The sequence below is a fragment of the Gaeumannomyces tritici genome (assembly GCF_000145635.1).
Source record: "Gaeumannomyces tritici R3-111a-1 unplaced genomic scaffold supercont2.4, whole genome shotgun sequence".
NCBI classification, from domain to species: domain Eukaryota; kingdom Fungi; phylum Ascomycota; class Sordariomycetes; order Magnaporthales; family Magnaporthaceae; genus Gaeumannomyces; species Gaeumannomyces tritici.
The window spans coordinates 4,204,856-4,224,536 of NW_008804548.1; the positions used below are offsets into that span (position 1 = coordinate 4,204,856).

A 19,681-nucleotide genomic window follows, 5' to 3' on the forward strand; every position below is an offset into this window, starting at 1 on the left:
TGCTGATGCAACACAGCGCACTTGGGCAGAATTTACAGGGCACACCTGCTGAACGAGACGCTGGTGGTTCACCGCCCTGATGGGTCATGGCAGTAAATATCTGCATCACCTGGAGCTCCTCTCGAATCGAGCATTTTCTTCTCCCCACCCCAACTCGACTCTCCAAGTCGGTTTCGACCACCACGTCAATGCCAAAGCTTCACGGTAAGGATTTCTTCTCTACCAGATCCCGAATCCCAGATCCAAATGATTACGCAAAAAGTTTTATAATCTGTCAATCCACAGACAAACATTGGATGTTGAAAAAGAACTCAAGAGACTTATGATTTCCACCGGATCTACCCTTTTCGCAAACTCTACAGCCGCTTCTAGCCTGTACGGCAGCCTGCTGACCATGACTGCAGATCTCGGTTGAAGAAATGGCGACGCCTCCGCCCCCCGAGACAAAGACGATCCGCATCTCGCAGGTGGCGGGGCGGTACCTGATCTTCGACCTGGCCGACGTGATGCACCTGCGCCGCGCCCACGGCATGTGCTCCGTCCTGGTCGGCACTAACCCCCAGGCCCCCAACCAGAACATCTTCTCGGCCCTGCCGCTCGAGCTGCTGCCCGAGGAGGCGGCCCTGCTGGTCGCCCGCGGCGACGCCTACCTCGCCGACGACCCCCGCGCCCACCTCGAGGCCCTGACCAGGGCCGAGGGTGAGCGCCGCCGCGCCCTGTACGCCCAGGCCCACCGCGACCGGCGCGTCGAGGTCCGCCTAGACATTGAGGAGGCCTCGGCGGCCCGGTCGCGCGCCGCCAAGGTGGCTAGGGAGGCGCGCGCCGCGGCGGCGGGCAAGAAGAAGGATGCGAAGCGGCCAGCGGAGGAGGCCTTGGTGCCTGAGACGGCGCCCGCGGTGCCGGCCTCGGACGATGCCGACGAGCCGTCCCTGTTTGCATCCTCTTCGCCTGCCCCGCCCAGCGTGCCCTCGAAAGATGCCCGTCGCAACCCGGGCGGTGTCTACCTGACACCCTCAACCAGCGCGGGGCTTCTGCCGGCGCCCGCCGAGGAGCCCCGGGAGCTCTCACCGCCCGAGGGATGCCCGCTCTACGCGCACCTCAGCAGCCGCGGATACTTCATGACGCCCGGGCTCCGGTTCGGCGGCAAGTACAGTGTCTACCCGGGGGACCCGTTCCGGTTCCACGCGCACTTCATCGCAAACAGCTACGGGTGGGACGAGGAGGTTGAGCTGCTGGACCTCGTCGGGACCGGGCGGCTCGCGGGCGCGGTCAAGAAGGGCCTGCTGCTCGGCGCCGAGGAGCCTGGGGAGGGGGCCGGCGGGACTGACGGCGCCAATGTCCGCACTTTCTGTGTCGAGTGGGCTGGTATGTGATGACCGGGAGTGGCTTGGCAGTGGAACGCAGTTGAGAATTCAATGACACCCAGCATGCTCTTTATGCCGTGACAGCTACACACAGGCACATATTGCCGCACTTTTGACCTACCGTAACGCAGTAATTGTGTTTCATCCACTCCCTGAGCCGCTACCACTCCATAACCGGCTCCCTATCGTCCCGTCGTACAACATGCAAGTATACCTCGGCCGTTACCATTGTACCATTCGTGACCCAGAGGCCAAAATAGACACGTAATGACAGTCATCCTACCACCGAGAGACAGACAAAAACAAGAAACCCCGGGCGTTGACGGCGTGGCGAGATGTGGAATATACCAGAGCAAGTAGAGCAAGAATGCATAATGGACCCAGCAAGGACATGACGAAAAGGGGATGATGATATGACCAGGACACTTAGCTATATGCAAAAAAGAAAGAAAAAAAGAAAAAGAGATAACAAACCCGACGGTTTCAGGGCACAAAGATGCGGCTGAAGCTGATGACCTCGCGGCGGCAGCAGACGCACTTGTCAAAGTTGTTCATGGCGAGCGAGACCCTGCAGTCGTCGCACAGGCTGAGGCAGCGGCACGGCCAGACAATGATGGTGCGCGACGAGCTGTGGCAGACGACACACTGCGGGCCCTCGGGGCCCATACCGGCGGCCCCCGTCGCCCACGACGACGACGGCGACGACGACGACCCCTCACCAGCGGCTTGTGCCCGCCTTGAGAGTAGGATCTGCTCGAGCAGCTGCGCCTCCTCGTCGGGTGACATCTTGTGGCTCCGCCGGGGTTGGTGCGGATGACGCACCCGCCCGGCGAGGTCGACGGCGCTGCTGGCCCCCGCGGGCATGAGCACGCGCGCGCGCCGCTGCGCCGACAGCCTGGCGAACCGGCTCCGCGTCATGATGCCGTCGGAGCCCAGGTGAGCGGCCAGCGCGAGCGCCTCGTCACGCTCTTCGGGCGATTGCGGGTGCAGCAGCCGCGCCAGGTCCGCCATGGCCATGGGGCTGTCCACCATGGGCGTCGACTCCCGCGTTGCGAACGGCGACCGCCGCGTCGGCGTGCGTTGGCCGTCGTCTTCGTCTTCCCAGTCCTGCTCGTTGTCGTCCGAGTCCCAGCGGCCGACCTCACTCTGGGACTCCGTCTCGGTGGTGGAGACGACGCTGGTGGCGTCAAAGTCCGGGTCGCCGTCGTCGGATGGCGGACGGTAGTCTCCGCTCCTGTCAACCTCCCCCCACCAGCCGCCGCGCAGCCACCACTTGTACAGGAAGCCCGATGTGTCCTGCTCTTCAGGGAACTGTTTCGTGACGATTTCCTCCAGGTCTACGCCCGATTTCCACGGTACGTAGGCTCTGGTTTCCTGGCCTCGCATCCACTCGCCCACGATACGACCTCGCCCATCCCGCACGCCATCCACCTTGGCGCCGACGCCTGCATCTGTGGAATCCATGGTACTCATGTCCATGACCTCGGGCGCACCTCTCGGCTTGGGCTCCTGCGCCAGATACCGCAGGAACCGGGGAGGGTTCGCGAATCCAAGGCGCGCCAGGGCCTTGCACATGGCCATGGCCAAGACCCTGAGCATCAGCCGGTTGATGTGGATGATATACTCCAGGGCAAGCAGCCACCTGCCGCTGCGCTCGTGGGCCCCGACACCGTCCCGCATCGGCCGCACGCGCTCGCTGCCGCGCGTTTTTGCCACCTTTTGTGCCGCCCTCTCCCTAGCATAGCCCGTGGTTGCGTACCCGCCAGCACCTTCCGTCCTCCCCGTCTGCGCATGAACGACCGGAACCAGGCCGATGGCGCCGTTGGAATCGTAGCGCGAGTTGGGCAGCCACTGCATGCGCAGCTGCTCGATTTCGCGCAGCCTTTCGTCCTCGAGCCACGTGTATCGCTTGAGATTCACACGCCGGTCTTCGTTCAAGTACACGGCCTCGCTAGCCATGGAGATGGCGGCGAACCCAGCCCGCAAGAGCGCCGTGTAAAAGTCCATCTCCATCGTGATCCGGACGTCCGAGAGTGAGATATTTGCCTGCATGTTGTCGTGTGCGCGCCTGAGCCGAGCTCCCAGCGTTGAGAGATCCTCCCCCTCATTGTCGGGTGAGGTTCCCACCTCGGGAGGCGAGAGAGCCGACAGGAGCAGGGAGAGCGAATAGATGGAGCAGCACGTCAACATGCCAAAAAGGACCAGCAGGTGGGGAATGTACCCGATAATGCAGACGGTGGGAAACCTCAACAGACCCTGTCGGGCAGGGTCGTCCAGCGAGAAGGTGAAGCCGCTCCAGATTATGGAGCCCATGAAACAGGCAGCGTAGAAGCCGGTGCTGACCAGGCGGAACTTTGACTGCAGGTTGAAAACGGCGAGGATGTGACTGGTGACGTGACCCATGGCGGAGAGAAAGGCAACCAGCAGCACCTCGGGCGGCGTATTGGCCCTCTTCATAATCATGGACCTTGTGATGGCAATATTTGCCCCGGTGGCAGCAGACCCCATAGACGCCGCGGCCTTGGCGGCACCTGCCGCTGTCGAAGCCGAGGCGGTGAATAGGCCCCAGCCCAGCTGGTTGCTAATGGCGGCATCGGCCTCGGCAAAGGCAAGCGAGTGCTCAAAGAGGGTCATGCCCGTCTCGGCGGCGAGCGGCCTCCCCTGGACGGCACACGAGATGGTCTCGAGGAACTGGCTCAGGCAGAAGCTCCCAAAAAGCGGCCAGAGGAGCGACAGCGAGCCTCGCAGGTCCGGTTGTGCTTGCTCTGCACCCTCGCTGGCCGACGGCAGTGGCGGTATCATGTGGACGGCTAGGCACGAATCCACGTCCGAGTCGCCAAGCAGCAGGGCCGAGCTCAGGCCATGCAAGAAGCTGTTTGCGTGCGAGAACATGAGGTCGGAGCTCTTGCTGGCGTTGCCCCATCGCAGCTCGGCAAAGTCGGGCGAGGTCTGGCATTGTATAGACTGGACCAGGCTCTGGGCCTGGAACGTAAAGAGGACGATGGGAACGATACGAAGGGCCAGGCGAACGGGCCAGCGGAGACGCAGGCGGCGCCGTGTGGCGGCAAAGATGTGTGTGCGGTTGAGGACCACGGCCATGGCCATGCAGCAGAGGGCCCACTTGCTGGTGGCGTAGCTGAAGACGCTGCCGAAGCTCCGCGCGCTCTCGAACGAGAAGCGCGAGGCGGCGGCGTCCTGGGCCGCGGTGAGGGACTGGGCTGCCGCGGGCGGGGCGGTAGTGATGAAGGACCGGGCGGCGGCGACGGGGTCGGTGGTGGCGGCGAAAACGATAGTAGAGTCAGGGGTCGCGTCGGGCAAATGGCGCTGTCCGAAGCCGTCGACGGCGTCGGGGAAGGAAAAGACGGAGCCGAGGCGGCTGAGCTTCATGACTATCCTGGGACCGGCCAGGACAAGGTCCTCGATGGACGGGGCGAGCTTGGTCATGTTGAGATAGGGCATGTGCTGGACGGTCCAGTTGCTGAGGTTGAACCAGACGCTGGCGTTATCGTGCCGAGACAGCGCCGCTGCTGCCGCGACGCCTGGGTCGGCCATGATGAAGATTGGCCAGGCGATAAGAGGAGAAAGGCGGGCGCGAGGCCCTGCGAGGAAGCTGGTGAGGGTGATGGGGATCGGTCGTGGCGGGATGGGGAAAAGCAGGGAGAGACCCGGATCTAAGACAGGATGGCACGATGCATCTTTGAGCACGCGATGGGGACTAGCCGACGCTTCCGGCGGGTGATTTGGGTTTGGAGGCCGCGACTCTGCCAAAGCTTTGTCGATTCTTGTTCGGGGCTGGTGTGGTCGTGGTCTGTCCAAGCCGTGCACCAAAGTGCGGAGAGCGAGGAGGCGAGCGGACTAGACAAAACGAAGATGGAGGTTGGAGCCGAGGAAGTCGCCCTTGTCCGTGGCTGGGCTGCCCCCATTGACTTGGCCCGTCCACGCGTGACGTCTTCAACCGTGAGCTGAGCCAGTGGAGATCCGCACTGGCCAACAGTGGATCGCTGCACTGTTGTGGGGTAAGGTTGGCACGCGGGGAGCTGAGCATGGATGCTACCCAAAGCCTAGACTTTCACTGATTGTGTCTTCAGAATCTAGCAAGTGAGATGTCTAAAACTGACACAAGATAAGAACCGAGGCCAATAAAATACTGCCCCAACGCCTGGGGGCATATCAGCAGTTTGCCTTGGCCACACCAACGATGCCTAGCTCGTCGGCACGTTTTCTAACCTCGTCTATGGCACCCACCGTGTCCGTCACGCCTGGGTTTCGGAGCTGCCATTCCATGCACACGTCCATGGCCGGCGTCATCCACTTGCCCGGCTTGACCCCCAACGCCTTGGAGAGCATTTTCCCGTCCACCAGGCGCTTGAACGACGGCGCCTCCAGCACGTCCAGCTCGTCCAGGTGGTCGAGGAACTTTTGCCAGCCGGCCAGCACCTCGTCTCGGGCTGCGGGATTCCCGAGGGGTTGGCCAGACTGGGTGTCGAGGGCACTGTCCTTAGATTGTGCCGAATCGCCCGTATCCGATCGCTGCATAATCTCGAGCAGCGCGACCCCCAGGACCTGCAGCCTCCAGTTGCCCGTCCGTGTGTCCCAGGCGCGGACCGCCATGCCCATCAGGTCACGCTGGCGCGCCCGCGCCTCTCCCGCGCACACGGCACGCTTAAGATCCTCAATCTGGGCGCGGTTTCGATGCATGGCCGTAACTATGTCGCATAGTTTGTTGCCGGCCCGGATGCCCTCGCGCGCGGCAAGCGTGGCCAGTGGTAGCGTGTGCGTGCCCTTGGTCGGGACCTCGGCCGCCGGCAGGGCCTCCCACGGCAGCAGGGCGGCGATGGTCCAGCCGAAGGCGGCGTCCTCCTCGGTGCGCACGAGAACGTTGTAGATGGAGCCGGGGGTTCGGTTGCCAGCCAGGTGATGCATGCACTCGTAGGCGGCCGCCCAGCGGGAAATGTCGGGCGTCGGCACGCCCTCCTGCCCGCGCGTCGGGTCGGTGAAGACGGCGCCGTAGAGCCTGAGGCGCTCGATGAGGTGCAGCGAGTCGCGCGGGTGCTTGCCCTTGAGCATCTTGTCGACCTCGATGCCGACGCGCTCGCGGCTGATCTTGAGCCTCAGGGCCTCGAGCACGGCGGGCTTGCTCATGGTCTCCTCGGCGGCCGGGTCGATGGAGAAGCCCAGGCGGCTGGCGAAGCGCACGAGGCGCAGCACACGCAGCGGGTCGTCGGTGAAGGTCTGCAGCGGCTCCAGCGGGGTGCGGATCAGCTTGCGTTCCAGGTCGAGCATGCCGCCGACAAAGTCCTCGATCTCGTCTGTATTGATGTTGTAGAACAGCGCGTTGACAGTGGCGTCGCGGCGCAGGGCGTCCTCCTTGGCGGTCCCAAACTCCATCTGCGGGTTGCGGCTGTCCTGGGCGTACGTCTCCTTGCGCAGGTTGACAAAGTCGACCTCGATGCCGAACATGCGCGTGGCCACCGTCTCGAGGTGCTTGGACTTGTCCGGGTTGGCGGCGATCTTGTGCAGGTTGCCGATGTCGCCGGGCGTGACGCCATGGCGCTCGACGTTGGCGGGGTCGGCGCAGAACTCGACCAGGTGGCTCGTGAAGGCCTCGCCGGTCATGGAGTTGATGGCCACATCGATGTCGTGGCTCTCTATGCCCAGCAGCTTGTCCCGGACCCAGCCGCCCGCCCAGCGGAGCACGACAGGCTCCGACTCGGCTGCAGAGCCAACAGCGACCGCGGCCGCCTCGACCTTGGCCTTGTCATGGATGCTCCTCGCGACATCTAACAGCAGGCCTTTGAACTGCTTCTCGCGCGGGTTGAGCGAGATGGCACGCATCCCGGGCTTCAGCGACGGACCGTCTGATATCAGATCCAGCTTTCGTTTCATGCGGAGAACAAACAGAAGCGTACTTTTCAGGCGACCAAAACCACGAAACATGTACTACGACATGAGTCCCATGGGCCGCGGTGCGCGTGGTGAGAGATTGTTTCGATTACACGTGAGGCGCGGCGCGGAGTGTCGCAATGTGTGACTCTTCCGCTCTCTTCCCTCCATTTTCGTCGTATGGTACCTTAGCGATTGAGGTATCGCGAGCCAGTTGAAAAACGGTTATACCGTGGGAGCTTGTGGCATTACATACTGTACTCAACAGGTGCTCTCAGCGAAATTTTGGTGTGAGTCAGGGAGCCAACAGAGCATTTTTGTCCCGCGAACACAGTGGGAATTGCGGGTTCTCTACCGATTTCAGCCAGTTGAGCTGAAATCCAACGTTGTCAGGTCACATCACGAAACCACTAGAACTGGAAGCATCCCCAATACAGTACAGACGTCGTCCAAGGTGCCCTTTGACGTGCAAACTTGGGAGAACAAAGCTCCTCCGCCACGGTGAAAGCCACAGAAGCAACTTGCCACCCAGCGAGAGTTTCCAGGTGCTGCTCGCTATCCTGCCGTCCCATCAGCAAATCTTTAGAGGCGAATCGGGCTGTTGGAAAGACAGTTTCCCCTGAGCGAGTAGCTTGTAAGATATTCAGTGCTGTCATCGCTTTGGACGCCAAGGCAAGTCAGACGAACTTGACAATGGAGCACAGTCTTGGCCAGGAGCCGGTCTTGGTCAGGGTGTCAGTCTCGACCAGAGTCAGTCACTGAACGTGACGGTTGGGAGGAGTTTGAGCAATGACAGCAGACTCGCTTGCTTCAACTTTCGGGATCTAAAGTCTAGCCACAACTGTGCCCGCGTTCACTACAACGTTCCTCCAGATACCTCGATCCTTGAGCCTAGAAAATGCCTCGGGATCGACTCTGGTGGTCAGAGGCGGTGCACATGCCGCAGTCGCGTCCGGTTACAACAGCGCCGTTGCATTTCAGGTGTTGCGTCTCGCTTGGTCGAGATACCATGGACATGCCTTCTCCAGGCGGCCAAAAAAAAACCCCCCGTCTTGAGATATCGAGAGGTCAAGTCGGCGCACGGCACGCACCCAGGGCACCACCGGAGCATCCCGGAGGATCGGCGCTGGGGTCCAGGTCGTCCATCACCCGGGGCCCCTGAAAGCGTGCCGGCCAGGGGTCACCCAGAGCCCCCAGGACGCTTGGTCTCCATCGGTGTATTGCGATTGGCCCACGAACATGCGGGTGGCTCCGCGTTTTGTTTCCACCATTTGTCAAAATGTCAAAGCTGCACAGCCATCCGGCAGTATCAAGAGCCGCCCCAGGCAGGCCGAGAAGCGAGTTGGATCTCGCCGGGAGTGGACAGCATCTCGCAAGGCCCCGAGCGAGAGGCTACTCCATGAACCTATCCTAGCCCCCATCGTGATCCATCAAGCGCGGCCTTGTGCCGAACCCGGCTGGGCATATCGCAAGCCAGTATCCTGCTAGATTGGGACTAGAATCTGGAAGCGCCTAGTCCGTGAGGAGTTTGTTTGCTGGCCGGCGCATAACCCCGTTTGCGATCTTCATCTATCTGAGGACATCACGGCAATGCCGCGTATACTTGACTTGTGCGTGAACCCCGCGTATTGCGAGGCACGAATGCGTTTGTCGAGACAAGCCGCGGCAACCGCGCAAACAATCGACGGGCGGCGGGACAACGGGGAAGATCAAAGCTTGTTTCGATCAGGGTCTGCGTTCTCTGTGCAGCATCCGTGGCACCCCGTTTCAGCAGCGCCGTCTTCTGCCTGCACCACTCGTGATCAGGGGCCTTCCAAACCAGGGGCCTTTACAAGCTCAACCATTCGAAGGAGCGGGTGCTTGGACGACAGCACGCCCAGGCGGTCCCACCCGAGTCAGTTTTTTTGTGTGCCTGCCGACAGGGAGCTCCAGAGCCGCGCCCCACCGCTGCAAACGCGATTGGCTGTGAATCTCTCCAGTGTTGCATCACACGGGCCACAGTCCCCGGGCCCACAACGGAACAGCTTCACGCCAGAGCTCCAGCAGGGCTCCTGCCATCCACTCAGTGCCATCCTGGCTCCCCAAAGCTCCTCCCAGAGCTCCCCCCTTCACTCGGCCCAGCTGACTTCCAGCTGCTTGGCAAGATGAGCCTCACGGCATTGACCTCGGCCACGGCTCCGTGACCGCACTCCTCTTGCGATTTGCCTGCTTCGGGCCTGGCTTTTCGTCCGATGATTGATGTTTCTGACCAGCGCTGCTGGGCAAGCTGAGCAGGCCGAGCAGGCCCCATGTTTGTGCCCCGAGCCCCATGAAACCCGTCTCTGCCAGCCGGACTTTGAAGCTCTATCTGCTTCCCCGCCACTTGCTGGACAAGGCCATGCCATCCTACCCGCCCTGCGGTATGGGGAGTCTAGCCTAGACCACCCACCCTAGCAGCTTCTTTATCATGGGAATAGCACAGCAGTCAAGACTAGCTCAGGAGGTTTACGCCGCGATACTTCTCGGATGTGGCGGGTACCTACACCTGACGTGCATGGCTGTGCGGCTGCCTCTCTCTCTCTCCATCTCTCTGCATGTGTCTCCGGCCTTTCTCGACACATGCAGGTGTCGAGACGCCAGAGACGGAGGGCACGGTCCCTGCTGGTTCTCGCGCTAGTGTCTTGACTGACGGCGTCTGCCGTCCGCTTCCGTGCTGTTGTCCTCATGTTTCGCCACACATCAACACATCAGATCGCTTGAATCCCTGCCTTCGGTCTGCTTGTTCATGTTAGGAAGCATGGCTGGCTTGGCAAGTTTGGAGCCTGATGTCGCGTGCGAGCTCGCGCCAGTGGAGACGGCTGCGAGCTCCCCCGGGACTGGCCAGGGTGGCAGTGGGCGGATCCCCCGTCGGGCTCGCATGGGTTCCAGCTGATCTTCGTGATCGCGGGTTATGCAGGCACTCCAGTCATGGTTGTTTGACTACGCTCGTTTCGAGCCAGGGACGACGGCCAAGGAAACAACCTCGACGCATGCGCGTGGACCGCCATCGTGAGCGGCTACAGTCCCTTCTCGATGCATATATAACCGGGCGGCCTCGACCGGTTAGGCCTCATGTTTAATCTTGTTCCTCACTCAGCAACCACAGCAGCGGCCTCCATCTCTCTTCTCATCTCTTCCACTTCTCTTCGCACTCTTCGACAGAGCTTGCCTTATAACAGCCCATCTGCCGGACAGAACATCTTGACCACTTCCTTTCGCCACGACAAATCCCCCTTTTAGCTCTTCAGCTTTAAACCCCACCAGCCAAAATGTCTTTCAAGATCTTCTTCGCTGCCTCTCTCCTGGCTGCCGCCGACCTGGTCGCCGGCCACGCCGCTATCATCAAGGCCGTCGGTGATGCCGGTGGTGAGGGCATGGCCCTCGGCGTCGACACTGCCACCCCCCGCGACGGCACCCGGCGCAACCCCTTCCAGCAGGATGCCACCCGCTTCAAGGGTGCGCAGGCTGCTACCTTTGGCGAGACTGTCGGCGCGGGCCAGAACAACCTCGAGGCTGGCACCAAGGCTATCATGGCCGAGACCGGCGCCCAGCTCCCGCAGGTTAAGGCCGGTGGCTCCGTCACCATGACCCTGCACCAGGTCAACGGCGACGGCGGTGGTGAGTGAACTACAAACACCAGATGATCAAACTCGACACTTGACTAACATTATCATCCTCCAGGCCCCTACACCTGCTCCGTCAACGCCGACGCCACTGGCGCCCAATGGACCGACATCAAGGTGACCACCACTCCTCCCGGCCAGAACTCGCGCAACCGCCAGGGCGCCGCCACCGACTTCCCGCTTGTGGCACAGCTCCCCGCCAGCCAGGCCTGCACCGGCACCGTCGCCGGCCAGGAGAACGTCTGCCTCGTCCGGTGCCAAAACGCGGCCCGGGCCGGTCCCTTTGGCGGCGTCGTCCCCGTCCAGATGGCCGGCGCCCAGACTCCGGCCCAGGCCCGCCGCGCTCTCGCCATCTCCATGAAGAGATCCGAGGAGGCGCTCGACCGCCTGATGAAGCGGGCCGCCAAGATCGACCTCTCCAAGCTGTCTGCTGAGGAGATCCAGGAGCTCCGCGAGGACGGCGAGATTGCTTAGACGGCTTGGTCGCAGAAACGCGCAACGACATCACGACCACACCAACGAAAACCACAACCCCTGGTGGGGGCATCCGAGGACGCATGTGCTATCTTTCACGATTGTTTAGAAACTGCTTTGTATGGAAAATGGGGGCTGCTGCAAGATTGTAAGATTTAGTTTGTACTTTTACTGCCGGCACAGATTGATAGCCATGCGGTAGTGCAATATCCATTCTCTCTATATCACTCTCCAACGTGACTGTCTCTTGGTGATCAGCTTGCAGAATCCACCCAGCTTGATAGCCCGTTGGACAGGTTACTGAAAACGGCAACATTTGATTTGGCTTTCAGGTCTGACTAGCACCCAGCCGGGAGAGGCATATGACACGGATGCTTGCCAATAGCCTTTAGGCCCCGAGTGGCCGGCTGCCTGTATGTGCGTAGATAGGAACATGCTTATCCGATCTAGGAGACAGGCCCTTCACCCAAGCCTATCACCATATCTCCTAGGAGACGCTCAATGCCATTACCTCGCAGGCGGCGGGCAATCTGGCATGACAATATCCACTCTTCAAGTCCATTTCGAACGTACGCAGGTAGTGACACATGCCTTATCCGTGACGACGCGGGCGCGGGCGGCTGTGTAATTTGACATTGGCAAAGCGGCATTTATAGATGCAAAGAAATTAGGGACAATGTAGGTTTACACCACCCGCGCGATAGCAATAAAATAAGTGGGCTTGGCGGGCTCTTCTTACGCGGCAAGCGGGGGCCTCAATGCTCGCCGGCGACATCGCGCAGGCAGATCCCAGCCAGCTGTGGGAGCAACATCGTGACCAGAGGAGACGGAGTAGAGGGCACCTCTCGGCGAGGCGATGGACAGGAGCAATTTGTCGATCGTCGATTTGAACAAGCTGTCAAAGGGCTCGGGCCTTTGTCGAGGCAGTGCAACAACCCCCTCAGAAGAACCGAGGAGAGAGAGAGAGAGATCACATTGCTTAGCGGCTGGAGCATGACGTCAGTGACGCCACTCTCTTTCCGGATGCGGTAACACGCGACACCCCCTCACACAATTGGCTCGTCTTTGCTTTGACTTTCTGACGACATCGGCCCGGGTTCTGGTGGGAGCACACTACTGGGGCCTCTGATGTAGCCGGCGGCGATGAGTCGAGCAGACACAGTGATGTAATAGTAATGGAAAATAGGAATAAAAGCTAGCGAGCTAGCAAACAATAACCATGTCAACGCCAACCGCCAACATGTGCAAGCACAGCCCCTGCCACCCTGTAACCCTCTAGCTGCACGCCATCGCCAAGGGGACCCGTCCGGGGCTGATATTGCGGGGGTGTTAACGGCCAAACAAGGGAGGGACAAGAAAACATGGAAGGGCCTGGCCCCGAGCTTTGAGCAGCTGCGCCCGCCCGGCGGCGAACTGCTTGACTGGCCATGAGCTGCCCGCCTCTCCCCCAAACACAATACATACGTAATGAACTCTAAAATGGGAAACAGCGCCTGCCTCTCTTTGCTGCTTTGGGGCAGGCGTGCGTCCGCCCGGAGGGGGAGGGCGGTGCAGCCACGATCGTTTCCTTTGAACGGCTCGTGCGTGGCCAGAGGTGGGATTTGGATAAATAGCAGCTGTCTGCGGCTTTTGCATCCTGATCTCTTGGCCCAAGATCCTAAAGTTCCCATCTTAGTCTGGACTTTTTATTGATACCACTCCCATCACGACCAATCCTAGAAAACAAATTATTCGTCCTCCTACCGCCTTTTGAACCTCGGGCAACCCAACAATGACAGGTCCGTCGCTTGCTGTATACATGATATAGCCCATCGTCTTGCTATCAGAACCACTAACACGGCGCCGGCGCTACAAACAGACGCAAAGATGACGACCAAGGGCGGCGTCGCCACCACGGCCCCTGACCTCGAGCAGACGAGCGGGAGCCCGCCGACGTTTAGCGACCCCTTCGCCAAGGACCGACGCCAGAGCGACGAGTGGGGTGAGTGTCACGCCGTTCTTCCTCTCCCCAAGTCGACACCAAGACTGACAAGCCTCCGTAGACGCCTCCAAGGTCCCTCCCAGCCGGTTCCAGAAACGCAAGGGCTCCATCTACTCGACGCCCAACTCGCGCGACGGCCACGTCGACAGGAATTACGCCGCAAAGTTCCACGACCTGCACACGGAAAAGTACGCCAAGAAGGGCTGATGGGAAGAAACAGCCGTGGATGGCGTGGCGTGCTGTACCTTAGTCTAGCGGAATGACATTGGCCGTTTTCGTCTTGCGTCGTCGTATCAGTGCCATTTTCACACGCCGCCTTTGCTCGACTACTAACGTGCAATTCAAAAAGTTGAATGGGGTTTCGGACGCTATAATCGAACAAACTTCCGAGGGGCATGTTTGATTTATTGCCCGGGCTGCTTGAAATGCCAAAAGTATCAATGAAGAAAGGAAAAATTGACAAACGAAAAAGAGCCCTCCTCATCCTCCTCGGCGACGCGCCAGTGCCGTCTGAAGGAGTGGGATGCATGCCAAGAGACGCCATTATACCAGAACAAATCAGAAACGGTATGGTCGGAAAATAAAAAAATATCGGTCCACGCCCCCAGTATCGAAAAAAAGGACTCTCGGATGTACATGGCTCAGCGTCCTCGACTTGGACCATCTGCGCCTCGACTTGAACCATCTCAGCGCCTCAACTTCTACCTCAGTCGTCCAGGTCGATGGCGTCTGGGTTCGCCGCCACGATGGGCACAACAGTCGGGGCCACACTCTTGATGTTGCCCTCGGTGGCGGCCACGAAGCCGACGGGCGCGCGGGCCTGGCGCTCGAGGGCCTCCATGGCGTCGGCCACCTCGTCGTCGCCGGAGCCGGCCGCGTCGGAGCCGTCCTCGCCGCCGCCGCCGTTGGCCTGCTGCTGGGCCTGCTGGCTCCGGGCGAGGGCCTGGGAGGCGATAAAGTTGACGTCGGTGTTGTACTTTGCCTGAACGGCGCGCTTGATGCGCAGCATCTCCTTGAAGGTGTCCTCATTGCCGTGCTGCACCTCGAACTGCTCCCACTTGGTCCAAAAGGTAGGCGTGGTGCGCGGGTCGCAGAACTGCGACGCGTGGCCGTAGATGGCGCGCGCCCGGTCGATCTCGCCCAGACGCTTCTCCATGTCGGCGAACTTGAGGCACATGTCGCGCGCCTCGTCGTCGGGCAGGGCCGCGATGGCGCGCTCGTAGATCTGGCGCGTCGACGGCAGGCCAAAGTTGGAGGCCGACTTGGTGATGTAAAAGTTGAACATGTCGGCCCGGTCCTCGTCCGAGACGGCGCGCGTGGCGCGCTCGTATATGCGCATGGCGTGCCGCGCCAGCCCCCGCTCCTCCTCGAGGTTGCCGTACATGAGGTAGATGATCTTGGCAAACTTGGGCGGGCAGCCCTCGACCGCCTGCTCAAAGAGGTCCCGCAGCCGCTCGATGCCGATCTTGCGGTCGACCGCCTTGGTCAGGTACATGTTCCAGAGCTCAAACGCGACCGGGTAGCTGAACAGGTCCAGCCCGCGCTCGTAGACCTTGAACGACTCCTCGTAGTACTTGTGCTCCTCGAGCAGGGTGGCGTAGTTGACCACCGTCTGGGGCGTCGCGATGCGCAGCTCGAATATGCGCTCGTACACCTTCTTGGTCTCGTCGAGCGTGCTCACGCTCTCCACCAGGTCGACGTAGAAGCTCCACAGCTTCCAGCTCTTGTGCACGCGCTGCTGCGGCGACAGCGTCTCGTCAAAATAGTCGACCGTCGACCGCTTGGGCGCCTGCACCGCCTTGGCCATGATGCGGACCGCCTCGTCGAACTTGTCGTTGCGCAGCTCCATTTCGGCCCACTCGATCCACATCTCGGCCAGCTCGTTGACCGACTTGAAGGGCACCTTGACGGCCTTCTCCATGATGATGCGCGCGTTGCGTAGGTCGCCGCCCCGCTCGTAGAACTTTGCGTAGTTGGCCCACAGCTGGTGGAAGGCGCCCGTGGCCTTTTTGGGGTTGACGGCCGCGATGGCGTTGGTGTAGGTGCTGACCACCTCCTGGCTGTTGTCGCCCCAGAGGCCCACCCTCTTCTCCCACTCGGTCACGTTGTTGGGGTTCTGCCGCAGCAGCACGTCGTTGAGGAGGAACGGTCTCCTGTCCATCAGGTGCTCGAACCGCATCATGCGGATGTCCAGGTCGAAGTCGGCCGCCTCGTCGGCCACGCCCGTCTCGGCCCGCTGCGCCGCCACCTCCATCAACGCCCCGATGACCGACTCCTCGAACTCGGCGTACGAGTCGAAGACGAGCGTGAAGTCGCGGACCGTCATGACCGTCGTGATGCCCTCCTCGAAGACGTCGCGCGCGCGCTCGAAGCTTCCCCGCCGGATCCAGTACGTTGCCAGGCCGACCCACAGCTTCCCCCTTTGGTCGGCGAAGCGCTCGATGCCGCTCCGGATGATGCGCTCGACGTCGATGCCCGATTCGTGGTTGGCCTCGACCTCAGTTGCGTGCTCGACGACTAGCTCCACCATCTCGCTCCAAAGCTCGTAGTGACCCTTGCCGTGCTTGCTGGCGAAGCGCGGCTTGTTGAGAATTTCGATGTACTTGCGCACGGCCTCGGTGTATAGCCCGACCTGGACCAGCAGCTCGATAAAGTCCTCGGCGTCCTCTGGGTGCACCTGCATGTAGCGGCGCCAGATTTTGACGGCCGTCAGACCGCCGGCCGAGTTCGCAAACGGCCTATAGAGAGCCCATATCCTATTGTGCTGGCTAACCGGCAGGGCGCGTAGGGCGCGGTTGAAGGTGTGGCGGGTAAGGGTTACCAACGGCTGCTTCATCAGGAACTTTAGGTACATCTCCCAGATGTGCGGCATCTTGTTGAGTAGGATGAGTGCGCGCTCAAATAGGGCGTTAACCTTGCGGAACTCGGCGGCGAAGACGGCGGCGTTGAGCTTTGTGACATGTTTTGTCCGAAAGATGAGGTACTGTGGCATGAGGCGTCAGCGCGTGTGCGGGGAGCTCCGCGACGAGCCGAGCAAGAGAAGAAGAAAAAAAACGTACCATCTTCCACAGCTTGTACGACCGTGGCAGCTGCACGCAGGCCCTTTCGAGCACAAAGGCCTGCTCCTCGGGGGTGCCGTGCTGGATTTTATAGCTGATGTAGGCTAGCCATGGCTTGGTGCTGCCGGGGCTGCGGAGGATGTCCTGCTCGTAGACGTAGTCGTCGTCGGTCTGGGGCGAGGTGTCAGCAGGAGACATGGACGGCGTGGGAAGAAGTCAAGACGCACCACCAGGCGAAGGTCGGGCTGCCGTTGTCGGATGCAGATTGCATCATGGGCGTGGCCGTTGGTGCCAACAACGGCAGTCTGGAGCGACATCGTGGCCATGACCGGGTTGCGACTCTGATCTCGCTCCAGAAATCCAGCCAGCCAAGCAGGCAGAGTCTCGGTGGAGGAGGGTCTTTCGCTCCTTGCACCCGCGTCAAACCATCACTGGCGCGTCTGGGGCATGCAGCGACGTCGTTTCGAGTCGTCAATCCGGCCAGCTGGGTGGTTGCGGGTGGTTGCTGGCGTCGGTCGATTTCGCTCTGTTATCGTCCAACCGCGTTCCCCGGCCTTGGCTAGGCTCCGTGAAAATTCATGCGCCAGCCCTTCTGGCTTTGGGGCGGGAGCTAGGGTGCTAGGCCTGGCGCTGCGAAGTAGAGCCGAATCGCGAGCATGTGGGCGGTACCGCTGGGTACCATTGAGTACCTGTATGGGACATGGCAGCCCGATACGGCTGGGGCCACATCAAGTAGCCGGAAGTGACTCGAGGTACTGTGGGTCCACCAACGATAGCTGACCACTTGGGCACGCACTTTACCTTTTTCTGCACGTTTGGGCCAAGCTCGCTCGTATCGACCCGAGAGCTTGGAAGCGTTGAAGGTTCGGTGGGAGGAGATCAAAATCCTGTAGCACCATGGCGCAACCTCGTTGCCATGGCTGTTGGTGGGAGAACAGGACTTGGGCCATGACCATGAACCAACAGCAGAGGGAGAAGACGGGCATCCTAGTGCACAGGGTATACGCTTGCTTCAGGGACGACGGGGCAGTCTACCTCGTGGGGGAGACGTCGACGGCGGTCCAGGTTATTCCTCCATATCACATCATGACCAAGACCATTCTCCCGAATATGTAGCCCAGGCCAACCGAGGGTCTAATTTTTTGCCACAACGACCTCTCGACACAATCCCACTGTCCATCTGGAGACTAAAGGTCAAGGCTATCGTTTGATTGGGAGTATGGAGGCTTCTTCGCAGCCGAGTTTGAGGGCATGTACTTTCGCCGTCTAGGTCCATCCATGGCTCTCGAGGGTGAGCCCAACGACGAGAAGGGGCTGTTGGATACAATGAAGGCAAATAGAGCCTCGCCGGAATACAGTTTCTGTGGTGTAGCTTAGTGGATATCAATAAGAAGTCGAGAGATATGGGCTCACAGCTCGAGCACCCAGACGTGCCAGACAAGCTCCAGCGTCGACCCACTCTGCGCCGCTCAGCCCAAGCCCAAACGCCGCCTCGGCAGCACAGACGTCACGGAGTCGACGGCTCAAACCAACCAACCCCGACACCTCACCAAACCATCCCCGAACCGGCACCAAACCCCGAGAATCCCGCACAACGGTCCCCGGCCCGTGACACAGCCCGCATCCTCACCCCGAGACCCTCCGCCGAGAAGACCCAATCGCCATGTCTGGAGCTGCTGTGAGCCGACCGCCCTCCCCTGCAATGCCGAGTCTCGCCCGCGTCACGGCGCGACCCCCGATGCGAGCGCCAGAAGCTTACCACCGCCGCCCGCACAGGACCGCGAGGCCGTCTTCCCGACCCGGCAGTCGCTGGGTCTGATGAAGGCCAAGCTCAAGGGCGCCGAGACGGGCCACAGCCTGCTGAAGCGCAAGAGCGAGGCGCTCACCAAGTTGGTCTCCCCGTCCCCCCCTTGACCCTGCCGGCGCTGGTAGTTCGGACTAACCAACACTCGCTCTTGTCGGTAGGCGATTCCGAGGTACAATCCATAGACCTTGACCCATGAAACTGCCCCGCCGGCTAACCCCCCCGCAGAAATAACACGCCGCATCGACGAGGCCAAGCGCAAGATGGGTCGCGTCATGCAGATCGCCGCCTTCTCGCTGGCCGAGGTGACGTACGCGGTCGGCGGCGACGTCGGCTACACGGTGCAGGAGTCGGCCAAGTCGGCCCGCTTCCGCATCCGCGCCAAGCAGGAGAACGTGTCGGGCGTGCTGCTGCCCGCCTTTGAGAGCTACGTGGCCGAGGGCACAAACGACTTTGCCATGACGGGCCTGGGCAAGGGCGGCCAGCAGGTGCAGCGGTGCCGCGAGACGTACGCCCGCGCCGTCGAGGCGCTGGTTGAGCTCGCGAGCCTGCAGACGGCCTTTGTGATACTCGACGAGGTTATCAAGGTGGTCAACCGCAGAGTTAACGCCATGTGAGCCATTCCTGAAGGGGCTTGCTACGATGTGACCCTTGTGTTCTTGTTCTGACCATTCTTTACAGCGAGCACGTCATCATCCCTCGGACGGAGAACACCATCAAATGTTTGTGCCGCCCGCCCCCAATAACCTGGACGCTGGACCCTGACTGCTAGACTAGACATCAACTCGGAGCTCGACGAGCTCGACCGTGAAGAGTTCTACAGGCTCAAGAAGGTGGCGGCCAAAAAGGTCAAGGACAACGAGGAGGCGGACAAGGAAATGGCCGAGAGGAATGCCGCCCTGGCCGCAAACGCAAAGGGCGACGGGCCAAGCAAGGATTCGGGCGACATACTGGGCGAACAAGAGGAGGACGTCATTTTCTGAGTGTCGACTGTATAGGTAGGAATGTTTGGCAAGAATCAGGGCTCGAAGACGAATAATTTGTACTTGGCTTCAGCATTTTGTCACCAATTTCCCTAGTTCTGTGTTGCCTGGAAATCATAGCGCGCTAGTCGGAGGCAAGACGGTATACCACCTGCCCCGCTGACCAACCAATGGAGTGTCTATGCCGCCTCTCACTGCCGCTGGTACGTGACCTTGACGGGCTTCCCCTCGTCGCCTAGCGCCATGCCCGCCGTGCTCTCCTTGGCGGCGATGGCGCCGGCCTCGGTCTCGTACTCGACGAAGGCGAGCCCGCGGCGGCCGGGCACCAGGCGCACCTCGCGGAAACCCGGGAAGCGGCCAAAGACGCCTGTCAGCGCATCCACGTCGAAGGACGCCGGCAGGTTCTGCACGAACAGCGTCTTGTTGGGCGGCAGGTACTCGTCGGGCACCGCGGGCGCCGCCGCCGCCGGGCCCGTCGCCTTGAGGCCGCGG

The 19,681-nt window shown here is 61.0% G+C and overlaps 8 protein-coding genes across 8 annotated transcripts in view; 4 read left to right on the forward strand and 4 right to left on the reverse strand.

The window, feature by feature from the left end:
• Nucleotides 1-419: 419 nt before the first annotated feature.
• GGTG_08822 (hypothetical protein) lies at nt 420-1,373 on the forward strand (the record flags this gene model as incomplete). The annotated part of the gene is made up of 1 exon (XM_009226664.1): nt 420-1,373. One exon carries the CDS (start codon nt 420-422, stop codon nt 1,371-1,373), a length of 954 nt encoding a protein of 317 aa, XP_009224928.1.
• GGTG_08823 (hypothetical protein) lies at nt 1,354-5,324 on the reverse strand. Its single transcript, XM_009226665.1, has one exon. The coding sequence runs from the start codon at nt 4,914-4,916 to the stop codon at nt 1,848-1,850; it is 3,069 nt and encodes a 1,022-aa protein (XP_009224929.1). The 5' UTR covers nt 4,917-5,324; the 3' UTR covers nt 1,354-1,847.
• A 25-nt stretch (nt 5,325-5,349) lies between these two features.
• Nucleotides 5,350-7,425, reverse strand: GGTG_08824 (poly(A) polymerase). Its single transcript, XM_009226666.1, has one exon. The coding sequence runs from the start codon at nt 7,299-7,301 to the stop codon at nt 5,535-5,537; it is 1,767 nt and encodes a 588-aa protein (XP_009224930.1). The 5' UTR covers nt 7,302-7,425; the 3' UTR covers nt 5,350-5,534.
• A 1,531-nt stretch (nt 7,426-8,956) lies between these two features.
• Nucleotides 8,957-11,939, forward strand: GGTG_08825 (MAS3 protein). The gene is made up of 2 exons (XM_009226667.1): nt 8,957-10,883; nt 10,947-11,939. The coding sequence occupies exons 1-2, from the start codon at nt 10,535-10,537 to the stop codon at nt 11,360-11,362; spliced, it is 765 nt and encodes a 254-aa protein (XP_009224931.1). The 5' UTR covers nt 8,957-10,534; the 3' UTR covers nt 11,363-11,939.
• A 509-nt stretch (nt 11,940-12,448) lies between these two features.
• On the forward strand, nt 12,449-13,660 carry GGTG_08826 (hypothetical protein). Its single transcript, XM_009226668.1, has 3 exons — nt 12,449-13,140; nt 13,221-13,343; nt 13,405-13,660. Exons 1-3 carry the CDS (start codon nt 13,134-13,136, stop codon nt 13,548-13,550), a joined length of 276 nt encoding a protein of 91 aa, XP_009224932.1. The 5' UTR covers nt 12,449-13,133; the 3' UTR covers nt 13,551-13,660.
• Nucleotides 13,626-16,962, reverse strand: GGTG_08827 (pre-mRNA-splicing factor SYF1). Its single transcript, XM_009226669.1, has 3 exons — nt 16,630-16,962; nt 16,403-16,573; nt 13,626-16,326 (listed from the first exon to the last, which is right to left on the reverse strand). The coding sequence occupies exons 1-3, from the start codon at nt 16,726-16,728 to the stop codon at nt 14,050-14,052; spliced, it is 2,547 nt and encodes an 848-aa protein (XP_009224933.1). The 5' UTR covers nt 16,729-16,962; the 3' UTR covers nt 13,626-14,049.
• Nucleotides 16,963-17,924: 962 nt separating this feature from the next.
• GGTG_08828 (V-type proton ATPase subunit D) lies at nt 17,925-19,411 on the forward strand. The gene is made up of 6 exons (XM_009226670.1): nt 17,925-18,080; nt 18,179-18,291; nt 18,368-18,378; nt 18,435-18,819; nt 18,888-18,928; nt 18,984-19,411. Exons 1-6 carry the CDS (start codon nt 18,066-18,068, stop codon nt 19,187-19,189), a joined length of 771 nt encoding a protein of 256 aa, XP_009224934.1. The 5' UTR covers nt 17,925-18,065; the 3' UTR covers nt 19,190-19,411.
• The window catches only part of GGTG_08829 (small nuclear ribonucleoprotein), a gene marked incomplete at both ends in the record, with an annotated part of 1,468 nt that continues 1,167 nt past the window's right edge, over nt 19,381-19,681 (reverse strand). The window contains one exon of the mRNA XM_009226671.1: nt 19,381-19,556. Coding sequence (XP_009224935.1) covers nt 19,381-19,556 — 176 coding nt within the window. The remainder of the gene's footprint in view (nt 19,557-19,681) is intronic.

Excerpts from the sequence above, each read along its gene's own strand:
- GGTG_08824 (XM_009226666.1), bottom strand. The coding sequence starts at position 7,301 with ATGTTTCGTGGTTTTGGTCGCCTGAAAAGTACGCTTCTGTTTGTTCTC.
- GGTG_08828 (XM_009226670.1), top strand. Across the intron at positions 18,820-18,887 it reads AACCGCAGAGTTAACGCCAT|CGAGCACGTCATCATCCCTC; the intron begins GTGAGCCATTCC and ends CATTCTTTACAG. Across the intron at positions 18,929-18,983 it reads GACGGAGAACACCATCAAAT|ACATCAACTCGGAGCTCGAC; the intron begins GTTTGTGCCGCC and ends CTGCTAGACTAG.
- GGTG_08826 (XM_009226668.1), top strand. Across the intron at positions 13,344-13,404 it reads ACGCCAGAGCGACGAGTGGG|ACGCCTCCAAGGTCCCTCCC; the intron begins GTGAGTGTCACG and ends AAGCCTCCGTAG.
- GGTG_08827 (XM_009226669.1), bottom strand. The coding sequence starts at position 16,728 with ATGGCCACGATGTCGCTCCAGACTGCCGTTGTTGGCACCAACGGCCAC. Across the intron at positions 16,574-16,629 it reads AGCCCGACCTTCGCCTGGTG|ACCGACGACGACTACGTCTA; the intron begins GTGCGTCTTGAC and ends ACCTCGCCCCAG. Across the intron at positions 16,327-16,402 it reads CGTACAAGCTGTGGAAGATG|TACCTCATCTTTCGGACAAA; the intron begins GTACGTTTTTTT and ends CTCATGCCACAG.
- GGTG_08825 (XM_009226667.1), top strand. The coding sequence starts at position 10,535 with ATGTCTTTCAAGATCTTCTTCGCTGCCTCTCTCCTGGCTGCCGCCGAC. Across the intron at positions 10,884-10,946 it reads GGTCAACGGCGACGGCGGTG|GCCCCTACACCTGCTCCGTC; the intron begins GTGAGTGAACTA and ends ATCATCCTCCAG.
- GGTG_08823 (XM_009226665.1), bottom strand. The coding sequence starts at position 4,916 with ATGGCCGACCCAGGCGTCGCGGCAGCAGCGGCGCTGTCTCGGCACGAT.